At 48.2% G+C, this 18,095-nt stretch overlaps 6 protein-coding genes across 6 annotated transcripts; 2 read left to right on the top strand and 4 right to left on the bottom strand.

The window, feature by feature from the left end:
* Window positions 1-47: 47 nt before the first annotated feature.
* On the bottom strand, window positions 48-5,688 carry EDB93DRAFT_1142691 (glycoside hydrolase family 13 protein). The gene is made up of 14 exons (XM_041449352.1): window positions 5,386-5,688; window positions 5,184-5,329; window positions 4,544-5,130; window positions 3,905-4,493; window positions 3,342-3,853; window positions 2,881-3,287; window positions 2,733-2,829; window positions 2,144-2,684; window positions 1,623-2,090; window positions 1,052-1,566; window positions 911-997; window positions 536-858; window positions 394-474; window positions 48-337 (listed from the first exon to the last, which is right to left on the bottom strand). Exons 1-14 carry the CDS (start codon window positions 5,629-5,631, stop codon window positions 131-133), a joined length of 4,806 nt encoding a protein of 1,601 aa, XP_041308326.1. The 5' UTR covers window positions 5,632-5,688; the 3' UTR covers window positions 48-130.
* Window positions 5,689-6,422: 734 nt separating this feature from the next.
* On the bottom strand, window positions 6,423-9,188 carry EDB93DRAFT_1084148 (uncharacterized protein; the record flags this gene model as incomplete). Its single annotated transcript, XM_041445812.1, has 2 exons — window positions 6,423-8,479; window positions 8,540-9,188. 2 exons carry the CDS (start codon window positions 9,186-9,188, stop codon window positions 6,423-6,425), a joined length of 2,706 nt encoding a protein of 901 aa, XP_041308325.1.
* Window positions 9,189-9,384: 196 nt separating this feature from the next.
* Window positions 9,385-10,103, bottom strand: EDB93DRAFT_1142682 (mitotic-spindle organizing gamma-tubulin ring associated-domain-containing protein). The gene is made up of 4 exons (XM_041449351.1): window positions 10,033-10,103; window positions 9,914-9,976; window positions 9,753-9,856; window positions 9,385-9,694 (listed from the first exon to the last, which is right to left on the bottom strand). The coding sequence occupies exons 2-4, from the start codon at window positions 9,963-9,965 to the stop codon at window positions 9,629-9,631; spliced, it is 222 nt and encodes a 73-aa protein (XP_041308324.1). The 5' UTR covers window positions 9,966-9,976; window positions 10,033-10,103; the 3' UTR covers window positions 9,385-9,628.
* A 56-nt stretch (window positions 10,104-10,159) lies between these two features.
* Window positions 10,160-10,918, top strand: EDB93DRAFT_1084409 (uncharacterized protein; the record flags this gene model as incomplete). Its single annotated transcript, XM_041445832.1, has 3 exons — window positions 10,160-10,319; window positions 10,371-10,589; window positions 10,638-10,918. The coding sequence occupies 3 exons, from the start codon at window positions 10,160-10,162 to the stop codon at window positions 10,916-10,918; spliced, it is 660 nt and encodes a 219-aa protein (XP_041308323.1).
* Window positions 10,919-10,997: 79 nt separating this feature from the next.
* Window positions 10,998-13,424, bottom strand: EDB93DRAFT_1249866 (Pkinase-domain-containing protein; the record flags this gene model as incomplete). The annotated part of the gene is made up of 2 exons (XM_041452918.1): window positions 10,998-13,264; window positions 13,316-13,424. 2 exons carry the CDS (start codon window positions 13,422-13,424, stop codon window positions 10,998-11,000), a joined length of 2,376 nt encoding a protein of 791 aa, XP_041308322.1.
* Window positions 13,425-13,618: 194 nt separating this feature from the next.
* On the top strand, window positions 13,619-18,055 carry EDB93DRAFT_1249865 (ATP dependent DNA ligase domain-containing protein; the record flags this gene model as incomplete). The annotated part of the gene is made up of 28 exons (XM_041452917.1): window positions 13,619-13,816; window positions 13,868-13,931; window positions 13,986-14,116; window positions 14,169-14,299; window positions 14,349-14,619; window positions 14,668-14,843; window positions 14,892-14,987; window positions 15,039-15,124; window positions 15,175-15,210; window positions 15,260-15,534; window positions 15,584-15,620; window positions 15,671-15,767; window positions 15,821-15,985; window positions 16,036-16,079; window positions 16,134-16,223; window positions 16,270-16,324; window positions 16,371-16,413; window positions 16,458-16,539; window positions 16,592-16,652; window positions 16,703-16,785; window positions 16,844-16,949; window positions 17,000-17,342; window positions 17,395-17,424; window positions 17,471-17,535; window positions 17,583-17,666; window positions 17,728-17,862; window positions 17,911-17,987; window positions 18,042-18,055. 28 exons carry the CDS (start codon window positions 13,619-13,621, stop codon window positions 18,053-18,055), a joined length of 3,075 nt encoding a protein of 1,024 aa, XP_041308321.1.
* Window positions 18,056-18,095: the final 40 nt, after the last annotated feature.

Here is an 18,095-nt window from a genome sequence, read left to right as displayed (position 1 = left end):
TAAATTGCTGTGCTTCTCTATCGAACGCTTCCCAGAGCTGACACATATGACCATAGAGTAAAGTTCGATTGACACTTCTTTTCAACTACATATATTTCCTACATCTATCACAAATGTGTTATTCTCGTGGTCACTTACACGATAATGCCATTTCTTGAACCTCTTTCAAAAAGTCTAGCAACGTGCTGGCACTCCAAGCTTGGGTATTACACGAATCGGCACAGTATTGCCCATCTTTATTTGTCAGCTCGGGGATGCCAGCCCAAGAGTCAGTCTGGATATGATGCTTAGGAGTGAGCAGAATTTTGTGAAGATAGTGAAGGGTCTGAGTTGCATCCTGCCAGTATCTGTTAGCCCCAGAGATTGTGACCGCCCGTGAAAGTCTGTACTAACCTCTTTACCTACACCAAATCGTGTGTCGAAGTAGAGGTAAGCGCGGAGGAAATATCCAAGCGGCCAAGCCCATTCAGGGCCCTTCAGAAAAAGCACGCCACTTAGACACATAACATGACTCAATGCATCACTCAAAACTTACATTATGATAGTTCAGTCCCTTTGCAACACACCGGTCCGTAGTATCATTAGAGTTGTCATATTGAGGCCGATATTGCATGTCACTTGGGTCCAAGGTTTTCATGCCAAGTGGACTTCGTAAAACCTGGTCAGCAAGGCGGAGGGCGTGCAGAGCATGCTGAGGATAGAATAGCTCTGGCGCTACAGTCATCGCGATCGGGAAATTTGGTCTGAACTGGTAATCAGACCATTCTCGACCTGGGCCAGAACCATACACATCCTTGTAAATCCCCCTTCTATTGATGATAGCAGGATTCACATCGTAGCGTGAGTCATCACCAGCGTCTGCTTAAGAATAAGAATGATGTACAATGACAAAAATAACTGTTAGTCTTACTCAGGGGAACATAGTAGCATCTTTCGAAGGACTCCTGTATGAGGTCACCCCAGGTCTTGTAGGAAACAAAGGTTTTCTGCCCATTGACTTCAAATGGTTACGTTAGTGGGCCACAAAATGAGTCAGTACAAGAAATCCTACTTATCGCTTCAACACCCTTGAACGGGAAACTTCCAAAACTCGATAGTGTGTCGAGCCATCGCAGGGTACTTTTCAGCAAACCAGTGATCTCGACTGGCGCGCCGTCTCTCGGTGTCCCAGGAACCCCCTTCGTGCCCGCCTTCTCAGATTCTCCCATCTTATCCATCCAAGTACCACAATTGTGCTTGTTACCCCCGAAGATAAACCCTGTTTTCCAATCGACTCGAATGTTTATGTCGAACCCTTCCTCCTTCATCTGCATGTCAAGATCGGGGCCAGCGTTATACTCGCGGAATGTGATTCCACTTGCATGACGCTGGAGGATTTCTTGGATGATCTCAGCAAGAGTGCTCGTGTATGTGTACGCGCGTGGATCGTCCCATGCTACCCAAGTATCATCTGCAGGAAATCTACGTTTCACCGGCTCCAACAGGATCGACAGACCATCAGGTGCGCTTGTCACATAATCTTGTATACTTTGTAACATCCACCATGGTGAATCCCTCGAATTGTATCTGAGAAGGCATCCAACAATGAAAATTATTTCGCGCGATTGCCTGCTTATTCGTACCGTGGTTTTTTGAGGGAATCCAATAAGTTGGGAATCAATCCGTGCTTCAAAGTCGACGCAAAAGCGAGAATATGTTTTCTGGCGTCCTCGAAATTGCCTGTAGTCAAAAACAGCCCTCTTAAAGAGATGAAGACATCGCGACCCCAACAACGTGCCCATCCTGTGCTGAAATGCGGCAGTCCTGCTGCCAGCGATGGAGTAGATTTGGCCGGATCAAGAGATGCGGACTGTACCCTTCCATGCATCTGAATGGCGCACATCGCGAGGTTCTGTGTAAAATCATGTCCTGTATATACGAACTCGGAGCATTGTTCCAGCGCTGTATGGCGAGCGGCTTTGTATGCAGTGGATATCAGGATGGCCAAGTACTTTGGACGCAAATAAGGAGGAGCAGAGACCCTGATGCGCTCTGTCCGCTCTTTGAACCACTGCGCAGGCTGCACAAGTTTCGGAAATTGAATTGTTTGGCTGGTGAGAAAACATCAGCTACACCAGATGCAAACGAGCAAATAGCCACCTACTTTTGCAGTCTTGAATAGATATAGTCGAGCGCCCAAAGTCCTTGCCTGAAATTCTCGCAGAGTGGATGTCCAAGATCATTAGACCTCGTGATGTGTCGAAGAGGATGCATCCATCCCTCCAGCCCACAATAAGTCAGCTTACCAAAGCCTGGAACATCATAGACACCAATCGCGCCACTGGTCGCATCCCTTTCTTCACCATCACCACGATATAATACAACGTTCAAATCCACAGGGTCCAAGTTGCCAAAGGCTTTGTCTGCATCCGAGGCACAGAAGGTATCCAGCTCGTCGTCGAGGTTCTGAACCTCGACTTCAAAAATGAGGATACTTCCGGGCGGGAAGTAGTCTGGAACTGTGATCCTGCAGAACGGCGCAACATCGTGCGATATCTGTGGGACGACGACGTCGGAAATTTCAACCAGCTTCCCGGGAAGCCCTCGGATTGTGTTGGAATCATATGGCGTTTCGTAAGATGAAAACTCGATCGAAGCGCCATACACGAATCGAGCTCTGGTACGAGACAACTCGATAGTGTTCACTATTAATTGGTCAGAGTAAGTCATATAAATCGTATAGTAGCACGTACCGATGCCGCGGTCTTTTGAGCCCTTTGAGAACGCAGTATGGGAAATGAGCAGGTAACCCTTCTGGGTGGTTGGATGCATCCGCTGAACGAGGATATACTTGTCGACTGTTAGTAGCGGCACGAAAGAAAGCCAAAATCGTATATTTACATCACCCTCTTGCCAGTAATGGCCCTCCTCGAATCCACCCATAATCATCTCCCGATGTAAGCCATTCAGCAATCTCTTTGCCCTTGCGATGCCCGAATTTTCGCCGAGCCAGGTTAACTCATACTGCCGCTTTTCTTCGACAAGATTCAGTAGCTTCGGATATAGATCATCAAAACCTTTCACTGAAGCAATTGCACAGTAACCAAATGCGACAATGCCAGCGACGGACAGTGCATGCTCTGCAGAACGCTTGTCGAGATAAGACTCGTTGTCATGCGTGAGATCGTACATGAGTGCATGAGGCACGGAGCCCTTCAAAGGGCTGACGATACACGAACGCGTTGGACCTTTTCCAAAAGGAGGATCGAGTTCTTCCATGTTTGTCAAGCACACGCTATCCATAGATCCTATAATGGGTACATCATCACCCACTACGCTACATAATGACCTGTATGACTCACCAAGCGGTTTTCCAAGTCCGAATCTATACATGACTCTTGAGAAATCCTTTGGATCCCAAGCGTTACCTGCTTCCCTTACAAGACTGTTAATGCCCAACCTCTGTACGAATAGTAGATCCATCTCCTCGCTACCCGTAAAAAGTTCAGCACAGACATAAAGATCTGGATTGACGACACGAGCCGCATCGAGCATCGCAACACCAACATGAGCCGGTGTTGAGTGACAATTATCGATACGAAAGCCATCGAATGTGGCTGCGAGCGTCTTTACATAGGATATCATATGCTCCCAAAGCCATGGATTGTCAGCCGGCCCCGACCCGTATCGAAGCTTTACACAATCGCTCCATACAATGACCTCGCGCCGAAGGTAAGCTTTTGACGGTGGAAGGGCAAAATTCTGAAGTGGGTCCGCGTCCCATATCCAACCGTTATTGGCGACACTATATTTCCCCTTGTCAAACGGACAAGGCGGCGTTAATCGAGTGAAATATGGCTCTACAAGAGGACAGCTGCCCCCATATTACCATAGGTACAGTTAAGATATATTTTCGGTTGCTTACCTCGCTGAAATGTCACCAAGCTTTGGGCCATTCTCCTCCAGCCGAGTGTACTTGAGGCGATTCTTCATATTATCTAGGGCAATCTTCGTGTCCTTTTCCCACTCCTCGTAGAGGGGAACATTGATCACGTCAACCACGCGACCCCAAACTTCCACCAGGGTATCAACATCGTTTACGATGTCTACAAACGCTGCTTTGAGGAGTCCTGCTGCCATCTCGCTGTCTGTGCGAGCGCCATAGCGCGAACCTAGTTCATTGAGACCTGAAACAACATATGAGGTCTTAACAATTTCGGCCAGTGCATCAACAGATTTTCCGGCGACGTCGGGGCCCTTCCATGGTACAATTTTCCCACTGTTTATGGCATCTTTCACCATTTCTTTCTCCCGCTCAACATCTAGGACATAGAACTGCCACATGTTATAGGCCTTGATGGATTCGGCCAGGCCAGTCATAAGCACGTCAATATCTGCCTCAGATCGGACTCGTGCAGGGAAGCCCTTTGACGCAACAGACGAAGAAAATTCCAGGATCGCGGTATCGAGTTCGAAAGCAGAAATAAGATGGGGGGTATTTACGGGACTGTAACCTGGAAGAGTGTCAGTCTGCGATTTCCAGTAATTTGGTCTTGTTACTCACCAGCCTCTGGGTGATCGACAAGCCAGGGACTGTCGCTAGCAGTGTGATTTAACACGACATCGGTCAGGTTTAGTAGACCATATTCCTCTTTCGCCACACGCAAAATCTCCTCGACCTGAGCATCGATAGTAGCTGGATCAACACTGCCCACAAAAATGGAGGGATCATAATGTTTCTGATCCTTCATAGAGTATGGGCTGCCGCTCGAGCCTCGTTCCTGTAGCGGTGTCCAATGCAACATGGTATAACCACGATCGCCTGCCTCGGCGAAATGTTCTCGCCACTTGAAAATCGGGCCCATCCATTTTGAAACAACAGTGAGTATAGCCAGGCCGTCTAGAGGTAAGTATACGATCTCTGGTGAAAGAACTGCGCCGCCCTGCGCAGGAGTCAGCGGCTTCAAGTCTGACGAAAGAATCGGGGATCGCGCTTTGGTGCGCAAGATTGGGTCTATGTTAAAGTAGCCCTCTCTCCCTTTAGCACGTTCTCCAGGAACTTCGCCATCATACTCGACCCAATACTTGAATGCTCCCGCATGAGAGATAGGCAAATCTACTTGAATAGGTTTGGAGAAATTACTAGGAAGCCTATAAAAGGTTTAAAGACCTGAGCATGTCTTGAATACGTATGTGAGACTCACTTGCGCTCAACAAACTTGTTCCGTTCGAATACCCCGCCATCCAATGGGAAATTGGTCTTGAATACACCATTCTTTGAAGCTGGTGTGCCTGCGTCAAGAGAGACGCGCAATATATATGGAATATATGCTGGCGGAAGCCGGATATACTACATGATTTTAACTTGATTGTGATGACTCGCTCAGTGACACCAGTTGCACTCACCGATTGATTTTTGTTAGGCCCACCATCGGGATCCAATCTCAGCTCATAAACGCATATTGGCCGCTCATCTATGTTCCGTTCGCTGAGAAAGAACTCCTTTCCTTGATCTGCTGGTGTCTTTGGCGTAACTGCATCGTTATCGAGTGCGTGGGATGTGCTTGAATCTGTCTGTTTTAGCTGTATACGTAGAAGGGATGGGACTTGTTTCTGTGCCACTCTATCAACTTCCTCCGATGCCTTGGCCATAACACCAGTGAGTGCGCTGGTAGAGAAATCAGATATGCAATATGAAGCGGAGCTGGGAGCTTGATATACATGGTTTGTACTAGTGACGTCAGATTGGAACCTTCCCCTCAAGAATTCACACGATGTGTTACTGTCCTCCCGGCCGTTATATGATAACCTTTGTGTTTCAACTAGTGATTTGAATCGTTGACCCTTGCAAAGTTTCTCAACGTGCAGCGTATTTTTAAAATATAAACAGCCTGGATATGAGCAACCCCATACGATCCGTTTCCTCACGCATTGAGATCGCTGAAAGTTAACGACCTGATCATGCGACGACTAAGTAGTAAGTACAGTCACGCCGGGCCGATATCACAGGCACATCTTCTCACATTGAGCGTATTGAAAAGTACCCTTGCGCCGAGAAAGCGACTTCAAAAAGAACTACTATCGTCCAAATTCAGATAGATCCTTGATTACGAGTCCACTGTGAATACAACGAAAGTATAAGCAGGAAGATGCCGCGGTCCTTCTGCTGAACGACGCAAATACAACGTAATGCTGGGGTAATAAAGCAGTAGTACTGTATGGTAAATTGTCCAATGGGTAAACGACTTATCCCAAGAATATCCTGAACATGATAGGTCTTACATGACTAGGACCATCGTCAGGTTTACAAGCTCAGGGAGATATAAAAGCAACTAGCAAGTGGGAGGCAGAAGAGCGAATTTGGTCAAACTTATTAATGATATCGTCAGCGAAAGATCATGTATCAACCAAAGATACCTGCACTCACATTAACCAGTTAGCGATCATTTTCGGCGTTGTTGTTGCCACACTGCTAGGGGAACGTCTTCCTCCTCGCCCCGCTCTGTGCGAGGCGGAAGTGGAGGTTCTGCATGTGCTCTTGGTCTTCTGTTGTGTGGCGTTGACATAACAGCATGAGCACTGGTCACCTTCCTGGTCTTTGCTTCAGCGGGGAGGACTGGAGAAATGGCACCCGTAGTCGCAGTCGCAGATAATGAACGTGTTGTGGCCCGGGTGGCTTGAACACGGTTAGTGGCAGCAGGTGACGCATTCGGAGAGTATCTGTTATGATTTTGGGCTGGAGGAGATCGCGAACGGCGTGCAGGAGCTTGCTGAGAAGTATTACTTGGAGCATGATTAGGAGGGGGTGACGGAGTTAATCGCGTACGTGACAGGGGCGGAGCTCCAGAATTGGATGTCGAAGTCCATGACTCAGTAGGCTGCATGGTGTCAGGTGGAGACTGTTGTTGATCTGCCGTTCCAGGCCCCGAGTACCCGGGGTATATGTAATTTGTCGACTGTGGCTGGACAATCTGGGGCGAATGGACTGGCGGATTTGACTGTCGCTGCATCCTCGGTGGACCGCCACCAAGTGGCGTCGGAGACGAGGAACCATATCCGTAGCTGGTTCCATTGTACTGTTGCTCCATTTCTCTATGCTGCATCTCGTATTGGGGACCCTTGATTGGCATTTCGGCAACCCTTCGAGCTCCTTGCGATCCACTCTGGGGTTTTGTAAGAGCGCCTCTCCTTGAAGACTCCTTTTTCTGTGGTTGCTGCTGCTGCTGCTGAAGTTGAAGCTCTCTTTCACGCTCAATCTCCCTATCTCTCTCAAGCCGCTCATTCTCAACCCTCTGCCTCTCTTCCGCTTCTCGACATTCACTCACTCTTTCTACCTGTTCATTGTCAGGATTGGACGTGGTCGGGGCGGCAGCAGCTGACTGATTTTGCGCCACAGGAGTCGCCGCGGGGTTCTGCGTCTTGTTGATGACACCGAGATACCAGAACATCAGATTGCTGATGAGAACCTGCTCGTACAGCGGCCTTCGAGGATTTGCCAGCTTGATATGGCTTAGTCTATAGATCGCACGCTCCACATGGATGGGATATCGAGCGTACGTGCCCTGCCCGCCTGGCAGCTGTGGTGATGGCGAAGGAACGTACTGTTTTGAGGATTTTGACTGGCCGAGCAAGGCAGTAGCGGCCTCTCGCCCAGACCCGTATTGATGCGGCTGAGATGCCTGCTCGTCGCCCTTTTTCTTGCTGCTGAAAAAGGACCCGAAGAACCCGCCCTCCTTATCCTTTTCCACTCGCTGCACTTCCTTCTCGCGTTCCCTATCCTTGCCGTTCTTCTTCCCGCCTTTGTCACTGCCCCACTTGAACAGCCCCTTGCGGTCCTTATCCTTCTTCGGCATGGGGCTTGGGGCCTTTTGGGGGAATCCAGATGCCGCAATAGCTTCGGTAGATGCTAAGGTAGATGCATCGGGGGATGGCGTTCGAGACGACTCTTCAGAAGGGCCTGTCAGAGTAAGTCTCTGGGGCTGAGGATGATGCAAAACTATCGAATTGGTGGAAGTGTCCGGGCTAGGTTCTGTTTGGGTCGGTGGAGGCTCGTCATGTGCTGGGGAAAATGATAATAATGGGGGATCGGAGTTTAGCGATAAGATTGAAGGAGCTTCATTATCAGGTACATCACAAAGGTATGCTTCGAGGATGAGTGTTTCATCTATGAGCACGTCAGTTTGTGAAGTATGGCCATCACTTGTTATGCTTTCGTTAGAAAGGGCACGAGGTCGTCTACCTGTTTCTGTGACATCACCGTGATCACTTGACGAGACATGATCACTGGAAGACAGGTCACTGGAAGTACGTGGTTCTGCCTGTGTGGCAGCACGAGGCCTGCGTCCGGACCCAAACCGATGGCCACCACCATCACCAGGTAAGGTGGTCTTGCGAATCTTAGTGCGCGCAGCTCGGCGAAGAATCAGGCCAGGAGGAGGAACGATGATAGGTGCATCGGCCTCATCTGGCATGTCAGGGATGTCGTCCATCCTGTCCATGGCTGAAGACAAGGGTCTTGAGCAGATGTTAAGGACAACCGGAAGTTATTCTGCATACTGACCTGAAGGTGACACATTAAGGCTTAAACTTCGCCTGAGCACGTTCCTAAGTTTTGTAGAATCGTCACTCTTTGAGGCCTCTTCTGCCAGTGTTTCCAGCCTTTGTAAGTCGCTGATAGTAAGCTGTGGTGCATTTGCGAGAGGTGTGCGATTTGGTCGCGAAGGGACAATCTTCTCATCCTCGTCCTCAGCCTGGTCATTCTCTGATGGTTTGTACTGCCTGCTGAGCATTGAACGTTTCCGTCCCAAACCTGTGGAAGGGATGCTCAAAGAACCTGATCGAAGAAGTCCAGCGCCATCTGAGGGTGGAGTACGTGCGTGTTCCTTGAGAAAAGCGCTAAACTGGCCCGGGTCGATTTCGGGATGATAACGAGCTGGCACCCAGAAAAGATGAAAAGGATCATCTAAGCCCACGCTTCGTTCCTCTGAGCTAGAGCTTCCTTCGTGAGAGCTGCTGCTCGAGTCACCATCTGGTAACTGCTGGGGCGCAGTGGCAGTCCAGTAGCTGGATGTTGGTGAAGTTGGAGACGATGGGTTCGGAAGATCAGGATCAAGAATAAGGGCACCTGGACCGCCTTGTGCTGTAGAACGCCGCCTTATGTCTCGCAAAGCCTCGACCTCGCGCTGAATCTCCAACTGTGAAGGCTGCATGCCTGGGGAAGCGGGTGTCAAGAAGAAAAAGAGTGTCAGTAAGGTAGCCCAGACGTCGTGAACAGTGCTAGGACGTCGAGGAGGTTGATGATGAAGGCCACTAGTAAGAAGAGTGGCCGAAGTTGCCTTGCGGTGGTATAAATTTAACGCTTGCCAAAGCTCTTTGGCACGGCAGCAACGGCATGTCACATCAAACTGAGTTCAAACTGGCTCAAACGTGTTCTTGCAAGTCTACAAGACAGGTAGGTTCAGAACAAAGTCAAAGTTACATATCAAGCCCTGTGACTACTCGAAGGGCGAGTTCAATTGGTTATATGTGGCACAACTGCTCTGGAGACTCTGCTTGATTGACAACCGCGATAAAAAAAAGATCTGGTACATGCACTCGGACCCGACGGCCATCCGGGATATGAGAACTTTTGCATGCTCATACTAACAATTCAACGCACGTCAGAGTGTACGTTCTGTGCGGTAGCTGCTTCACGACGCAGTTCCTGGATAACAGCCTGCATGTGTGATTGTCAGTCATAAAATTGCTTCTAGATCACTCGGATATCAGCATACTGCAAGGGCCTCTGGGTTGACACCACTCTCAATCATGCCCACACATGTCGCGAGCGTCTCCTTATCAAGCTGTGTATTAAGCAGCTGGGAGATCTCGTAGAGGGCTGTGAACCGCACTCATGAGGTTGCAATACGGCGCATGTGCAACTTTAATAACACACTGTCAAGGGTCTGCTGGGCAGCACTAATTCTGTCTGCCTCTTTAGACGACATGGGGTCAATGCCTGTTTGGAGATCATTTAGATCTACCGCTATGACTAGATGAGAAAATTTGACTTACGGGTCTCCTAGCAGTCACGGTGAGGGAGCACTTCCAAAGACAAGTTTGTTTATCCCAGAAAGGAAATCAATAGATATTATTATCTTGCATGCTCACCTGCGAAAGAGTCTGCAGTACTACCACCTCCATGGCTCCCTCCAAAGCACCCAAAGGCACCTCGAGGCCAAAGAAAGAAAAAGTCTTTCACCCAGACTCCCGCAAGGCTGGTCAGCTGAGCCGGGTGCAACTGCGAAATGCAAAACTCGCAGACGCAGCATCAAAGCGAACAAAGAAGCACTCTGCCCAGGGTGTGTATCCCGTGTTGTATTGATCCTATCTTCTCATGCGGTGAATCTCAGCCGATGTATACGGATTTTTCTATCATGCAATACCTCCAGAAGGCACGCTCTCCCTCGAAGAGCTACATTTTATTATTAGTAATGTATGGTTAACACGCCACAACGATGAGCTTGAGCAGGAGAGAAATGCTCGCCGCAAGGGCCGACCAAAAAGTACTAAGGAGTTGAAGCTGGAGGAGATCAAACTCCGTGAATCAGAACAATACCGCACAGGAATAGGTAAGATTGATTGTTATACTGGTATACCTTGTTGATCGTATTGCGCAGATGTGCCCGATCTTACACATGAAGCTACCGTTGAGCTATTCCGCAAATGGGATCAGACGGAAGTCGCTTACATCCGAATCCTACGTTTCATCCGAATCAGCAGTGTAGATCCTACGTCTGCAGTCGTATCAAGGCAAGGGGAACACCATTCCCTCAAAGAATCAGTTCTTCCGCAAGCCATCGATGAAGTCATGGTCACTGATCGTGATGACACACTCCTCATTGAACCACCATCACAGTTTGCAAGTACGATGATGACGATGGATGGTCCACTCTCATAGCCAAGGCACAAAATTTGAATACCAGTATGGGCGGTATCTACTATAAAATTTTGTATGTCTTATAGATCGTACCAGCAACCTAATCAGCGTACACCAACCTCTCGCTAAACTCGTACCCTCCCATCTCGGTTTCTGTGAGCGTGAAAAGTGGACTATTTGGTGTCATCAGCATTCGTGGAATGTCCAGTTCCCAGTTCCTTTTCAGCCTTTGATAAATCACCTGGAAGCTTGACAATGCGCCCCTCTCCAGTATCAAGTGTAGGGCGATCTGATATCCAGCAGTGATTTGCACAGGCGTCGGCCTCTGCACCTCCACGCGAAATCGCACCGACTTCAACGCTGGAAAAAATCCAGATGGATCCTTCGTCTCATCTGTTCTGCACTTGAGTACACCTGAATGCTCCGCATGCGTGAGGATTACGCGAACGCCCATGTTCACTAACATTCGACGGCACTCCTCACGTGATGTGAACCCGTCGTGAGTGGACAGAAGGTGGTATTTTACTGGCTTGAACTTGAAAACACTATCAAGCCAACGCCGTCGTGGTGTTGCGGGAAGAGTGAATGAGCTATCAGAAAACGCGGGTGAGACGGCGGCCGGGGTGTCGCCACCGCCCTTCTTGCGTAGCTTGTTGGGCGGTGGCTCAACGATTTGTACACGGAGCGCAGGCCGTCTGTCAGCATCGTTGGTCCGCAGAGACGACTTCTTGACGATTCCGGGTCCACTAACACTGAGAGAAATATTCTCCTTGTGAACATCTCCGAACTGGCTTCGTCGTTCGCGACTCATATCTGCGTCGGATATGATCTCCTGTTGCGATGAATAGTTTCTGGTCTGCACAGCGTTGCCTTTCTGACGCTTGCCAAATTCGATGTTTACGGGCGTGGGTAGAGCTGAGGTTTTGCTAGGATCAAGACGGGGTGTGTCTGCAGTGCGCGCCTCCATTGCATTAAGATGCTCTACAATTTGCTGGAAGAAATGCTGCATCTTATTATCCTTGAGCTCCGGGATTTCAATCACGGGCAAATTTGTAGAACCAGGCGTGGGCGATGAAGGTGATGCTAGGGATGTTATATATGATGATAAAGGAGAGCGGACGTCAGCCCCTGGACGTGGTGGTGTCGGCGAACAGAGAGTTATACGGGGAGCGCCTAGCTGTATGTAGTCTCTATCATCACTGTGAAGCGTTCGACCAGCTGCCCTACGCGGGGTCGGAGGAGCTGCGCGAGGGGGAAGAAATGAAGGCGCGCGTGCCAGGTAGGGTGTTTTGGATGCAGTCCTGGTCATGCCCTGAGGGTCATTTCCGGTTGATTTCTTCCTACGCGTATTCCTGTGCACCATCTCATCTTCCTCATCGTAATTTTCCAAGTGTTTGTCGCGATAATTGGTGAGCAGTCGGTAAACACCTTTCTGCCAGTTTGGCTCAGAGCTCTTGAGGCTAGCTTTGATGTCCTGCTCGGATGTATCGTGCCAAAGCGTGCGGAGGTTCGCGAGGATATCTTGATCAATTTCTTCAAGATCAGAAAGAGGTCTTGCTATATCAATGAGTCTCGGCGTGCTCGCGTCGACAGATTTTGGCTTTTTTGAAAGGTAGAACGGGTGAATGAGAATTTCAGGTATGGTGATACGCTTCATAACGTCCTTCTGCAGCATCTTCGTGATAAGATCCTTGGCCAAGAGATCGATCCCAGCTGGCATATCAAACTTTCCCAACTTGACTTTATCCAGCAGTGTTGGTAGGTCCTCATCATCGAATGGAAGGCGTCCCACAAGCAAGGCAAATAGAATCACGCCACAAGACCAGATATCAGAAGCGCGTCCATTGTACTCCTTCCCCATGATGACTTCCGGGGCCGCATAATGAGGGCTCCCACAAGCTGTCTGAAGTAATCCGTTTTTGGACCTAGCCTGCCAAGCTGCCATACCAAAGTCTGCGACCTTGATATTCTTGTTTTGATCCATGAGAAGATTCTCAGGCTTCAGATCTCGATGTGCAATGTTGAGTCGATGACAATAGTCGATTGCAGAGATGATCTGCTGGAAATATCCCAATGCTTCGAAGGTGGATAGCCGCCCCTTGTTACACAGATAATCGAAGAGCTCGCCACCCTCTACGTACTCAAGAATAAGATAGAGATCGCTTGAGGTCTCCCACACGTCGTAAAGGCGCATTATGTTTGGATGGTCGATGAGCTTCATGATCACGATTTCGCGCTCGATGCTGAGAAGCATATGCTCCGCGGAGTCGACGAGCTTGGTGATAGAGTTCATGAGAATGTTTTTCGATACAATCTTTACTGCGGCATATTGTCCTGTTTTTGAATGTCGTGCGATCCTCACGCGGCCTAGTTGGGATCAGTGAAAGCGCATAGGTTTGCAGCAACCCAAATAGATACCTGAGCTTCCCTTGCCGATAGTCCTGCCGACCTTCCATAGTCCAATCATCTTTGGATCGTCTTCGGTACGATTCCGCCGTGGAAGCCTCGGACAGTCGTCGTCGTCCATAGTTGTCAGTCAAGAAGAAGAGTATTGGGAGGCTGACAGAGATTCTTGGGCAACGAAAGAGTGGCCCAACAGCAACAAATAACACGCTCATTAGTTCAAGTCACGCGTTTTAACATTCTTGTTGAACTCTCTAAAGATTTCGAAGCACTATTACAACCAAGAGCAATATCTCTCCTTTCTTAATTTTATACGAAATGATGCAGCCCACGCCTGCACCAACATCGCCTCCAGGTTCACCAGGACCGATTCACGATGAAGAAATTACAGTTTACCCACCTCCCCCGCAAAACAATGGCAGTGCTCCCTTTTCAGTGCTAGCTGGGCTATTTGAGAAATTATCGACAGAAAGAAAGCCTGAACGAAGACGACGACTTTTGGATGTCTGGTTCAACGTATGTCTTTGTCTACGAACAAAACCAGTCCTGACACATCTGTGGCGTCAGCATTGGAGAGAAGAAATTGGGCATGATCTTTATCCCGTTCTCCGCCTGGTGCTTCCACAGGCATGTTTGCTGTTACTTTGCAAAATCATTCGGGTAAGCTGAAAGTGTGAGCAGAAAGACCGTGAGCGCGCTGTGTATGGCCTGAAGGAGAAGAACCTCGCGAAGACCTACATCAAGCTGATCCCACTCGGCATAAGAGATCCAGATGCGATCCGCTTGCTCAACTGGAAGAAGCCCACCGAAAAAAATGTTTGTATATTGTATTACGTGACTTCAGCAGATCCGTTGAGTTTTCCTTTAGAAAAGCTCTGGCGACTTTCCCACAGTTTTGTACGAGGTTGTGAGTAAGAGATCTTCGGTCGTCGAGGGAAGCCTATCAGTCCATGATTTGAACGAAATTCTGGATGATTTGTCCAAGAACATTGGCAAGCAGTACGCACGATGATATTTGACATGCTCTATGGCTAACAACAGCGCACAGGGACGTTCAGTCCAGAATTCTGCAGCGTATTTACAATCGTGCTACTGCTGAGGAACAGCGGTGGATTGTACGTATAATTTTGAAAGGCATGTTCTCTTGTATCCATGGCTCCAATCATCTATTAACTTTCCAAGACATGGTTATTTCTGTGAAAGAAACAACCGTTTTTGGTGTGTTCCATCCAGATGCACAAGATCTATTCAACATATGTTCGGACCTCAAGAAGGTTGCTTGGGAGCTATGGGATCTTTCGAGGAGGTTAAATGCTGAGGTATAACTTTTCCTATTCATTGAAGCTTTCAGAGCTGATATGACATAGGATAAATCCATTCAATTGTTCCGTGCATTTGCGCCGATGCTGTGCAAAAGATCGATCCATAAGATCGAGGATTCGGTGAAAGAAATGCAAGGTCATAAATTCATCATCGAAGAGAAACTTGATGGCGAGCGCATGCAGCTGCACAAGCGCGGAAATGAATACTTTTACTGTTCGAGGTAGGCATTGTCGTGTGTACCAATGACCTGACTTGACCCTTAATATAGGAAAGGAAAAAATTACACTTACTTGTACGGACAGCATGTTGGGCAGGGCAGTTTGACTCCTTTTATCGACTCTGCGTTTGATGAGCGGATAGATGAGTTGAGCCTATCTCTAAATTTCATTCGTTTATAATTGAAGTTATCTTGTAGCATCATTCTCGATGGAGAAATGTTAGTCTGGGACCCCGTTTCTGAACGTAACTTGCCATTTGGTACCTTGAAGACGGCTGCACTTGGTTGGTGTCTTCAGTTAGTCATTTGTCTAAGTGCTTATGATACCTCTCAGACAAATCAAAGAAGGAGCACAATCCCAGGCCATGCTGTATGTACCCACTGTTTTAAATTTTGCAGTAATCCTCACTTCAATCCAGTCAAGGTTTTTGACCTCCTCTACCTCAATGGCATGTCCCTCCACCAGAAGTCACTCAAGTTCCGCAAACGTAACTTGCGCGCATGCATCAGAGAGATACCGGGCCGCATTGAATTTACAGCAGAGTTCGAAGGCAAGACCGCCAAAGATGTTCGGCAGAAGATGGATGAAGTCATGGCGTCAAGAGGGGAAGGCCTCGTGATCAAACATCCCGACTCCGAGTACATTTTAAATGGAAGAAACAAGGATTGGATCAAGGTCAAGCCTGAATATATGGTAAATCGGCTGAGGCACATCGTTACATCTACGCTCACAGTACTTTCAGGACAATATGGGCGAGACCGTGGACGTGTTAGTAGTCGGTGAGTCGATAAGTTTATTGCGTTTCTTTATCATACAAACCACAATGTAGCTGGCAATTACGGCACTGGGAAACGTTCAGGAGGTGTCTCGACACTCATCTGCGCAGTCCTCGACGATCGGCGCCCAGAAGATGATGAAGAACAGAAGTAAGTCTTGCAATGGATGTAGTGTCTGATGTATAAAAATCACTGGACACTAGGTACAGTACCTTTGTCAGAGTGGGCACAGGCTTGTCATTTGCAGACTATGTCTGGCTCAGACAAAAACCTTGGAAAGTATGGGATCCAAAACATCCCCCAGAATTTCTACAAACTGCAAAAAAGACGTACGAAGATAAAGGTGATTTGTATCTGGAACCAGAGGAGTATGTCCCACACTTCACCCGCTCGCACAGGCTGACGGCATGATTGTCAGTTCGTTCATACTGAAGGTCAAGGCAGCTGAGATCACGACTTCAGGTAGCAGGCGATAATTTTGATCGCGTTATCTCGCTTATGTGCCATGCGAAATAGATCAATATCATTTGGGCGTTACAATGAGGTTTCCTCGAGCTTTGTCAATTCGCGATGACCTGTGCATTGCAGATTGCATGACTGCATCAGGTGCGTGCCTTTGTATTCCATTGGTACGGGGCCTGACCCGTATCAGCTGTTCTGGAGAGCATGCGTTCCGAACGTAAAAGAAAGATGGAAAGTGATGCTGGGTGAGTGGTCAATGGTCTCGCTAATACTTAAGTTAATCCTTAGTAGCATGTCCAAGAAGAAGCGAAAGACAATGACAAAGAAGGCAAGCGTGTTTAGGGTCTTTCGTGCTATTGTTGTCTGAGCATTTCTCAGGCAACTGTCCTACCACAATATCAAGGACCTAATCTACGTACAGTCGAGATTGAGTCAGACCTCTTTGAGGATATGAGATTCAGTGAGTCTTGCCTACTGCCTGGCGTTCGATCAACGGTGACCTTGATTATAAGTGGTATCTTCAGACCCAAAGTCGCGAACAGGCAATCAAGACCGTCAAGAACTGATGAAATTGTGAGACAGGATTATCCCCGAAAAATCTTCTAGATCTGAGTTCGCCTCAGGATCCATACATATGGGGGTAGCTGCGTGCAGGTCGTTACATCCAAACAGCCTATTACAGTCATTTATGGAGGGACGACTACGCGTCAGTATTTATGCACCGATCTTTCGACTACCCCGAGGGACTGATCGCAATCTCGCAGCTTACGACATCAAGCTGTTAATTGATAAGGACAATGTTGACATCATCAAGCCTCAGTGGATCGCGGATTGTATACGTCGGGGAGAGCTCGTTCCTCTCAAAAAGAAGTAGGTATTGCAGTACTCGTTGTCTCTACAGAGGATCACTCTTGTTTTAGGTACTTCTTTCACGCCACCCTAGCACGTCAAGAATCCGACGATTATCGTCAGCTGGACACTGACGAGGAGCAAGAAATGTCTGACGGAGTTGTACAGGAAGACGCGAGTTTGAAAATGCCAATCACCCCGGAAGGCTTCGAGCCGAAACTCGAAGAAACTGAGGAAGTTGATTCTGAACTCGCGGACTGGTTTCAAGTCGACGCCAAGCTTGCCGTTCCAGAAGACAGTGAAACGGAGGATGAGTCTGATGCGGATTCGAACAACGATGATGTCAAAGAGGAAGATGATAATGAGTGGCTCCAAGCGTCCTATAGTCCCGTGGTCAAGCCTCTCGACGAGAACGTGCGTGATTTGATTGTATGGCATAACTATTATTCATTGGTTGTTCTGACAGTCAAACACCACGCTTCATTCACAGTCACAGGTAAGGGTTTCGTCATTCATGTGTCCTCTTGTTACAATGACATCAGGGCGTGGTAATGGGGGAAGACGACCAAGCGAGGGAATACGACGCAACAGAAATATTCAGACATCTGTAGGCCTCTTGTCTTCCAGGCTATCAGTTCTCACTGTCAGTGGTAGTTGCTTTTACCTTGACACGCCAGGCAATGCACGGTCAAACGGCATGTCGGTAAAAACGAAGTATGAACAGGAGATCTCCACCACGTGAGTTTTCCTTTAGACTACCGAGTATCATTTCCCTGATATCGAATTTGATCATTTTAAGCTTCGACCATGTTTCAAGAAGCATTCAGGAGAATGGTGGAAAGGTAGTTGCACTCGACGACCCAAAGCTCACGCATGTTGTCTTGGACAAGCGAGACGACTCGCGTCGACTGACGCTCATACAGCGTACCTCGAGGTACGTGCTCATATACAACCTTACATACACGACTGAGGCAAAACTTAGACCTAAACGACGCCGATTGGTGATATCGGATTATGTGACAGCTTGTTTAGAAGAAGAATCGTTACTCAACGAGGAAGGTGAGAAGTCTTAGTTGCTGTCAATCTTCAAGAAATTCTGAAGTTGTTGCTCAGATTTTGCTCCGTAATGCTTAGCACTCCTATATTGCTTCCTCCTTAGCGTCTCCT

The sequence above is a fragment of the Suillus bovinus genome (genome assembly GCF_016758785.1).
Source record: "Suillus bovinus strain UH-Sbo-P2 chromosome Unknown EDB93scaffold_23, whole genome shotgun sequence".
In the NCBI taxonomy this organism is placed as follows: domain Eukaryota; kingdom Fungi; phylum Basidiomycota; class Agaricomycetes; order Boletales; family Suillaceae; genus Suillus; species Suillus bovinus.
The sequence above is the reverse complement of the archived record's forward strand: the minus strand, read 5'-3'. Positions and strand labels throughout refer to the sequence as shown.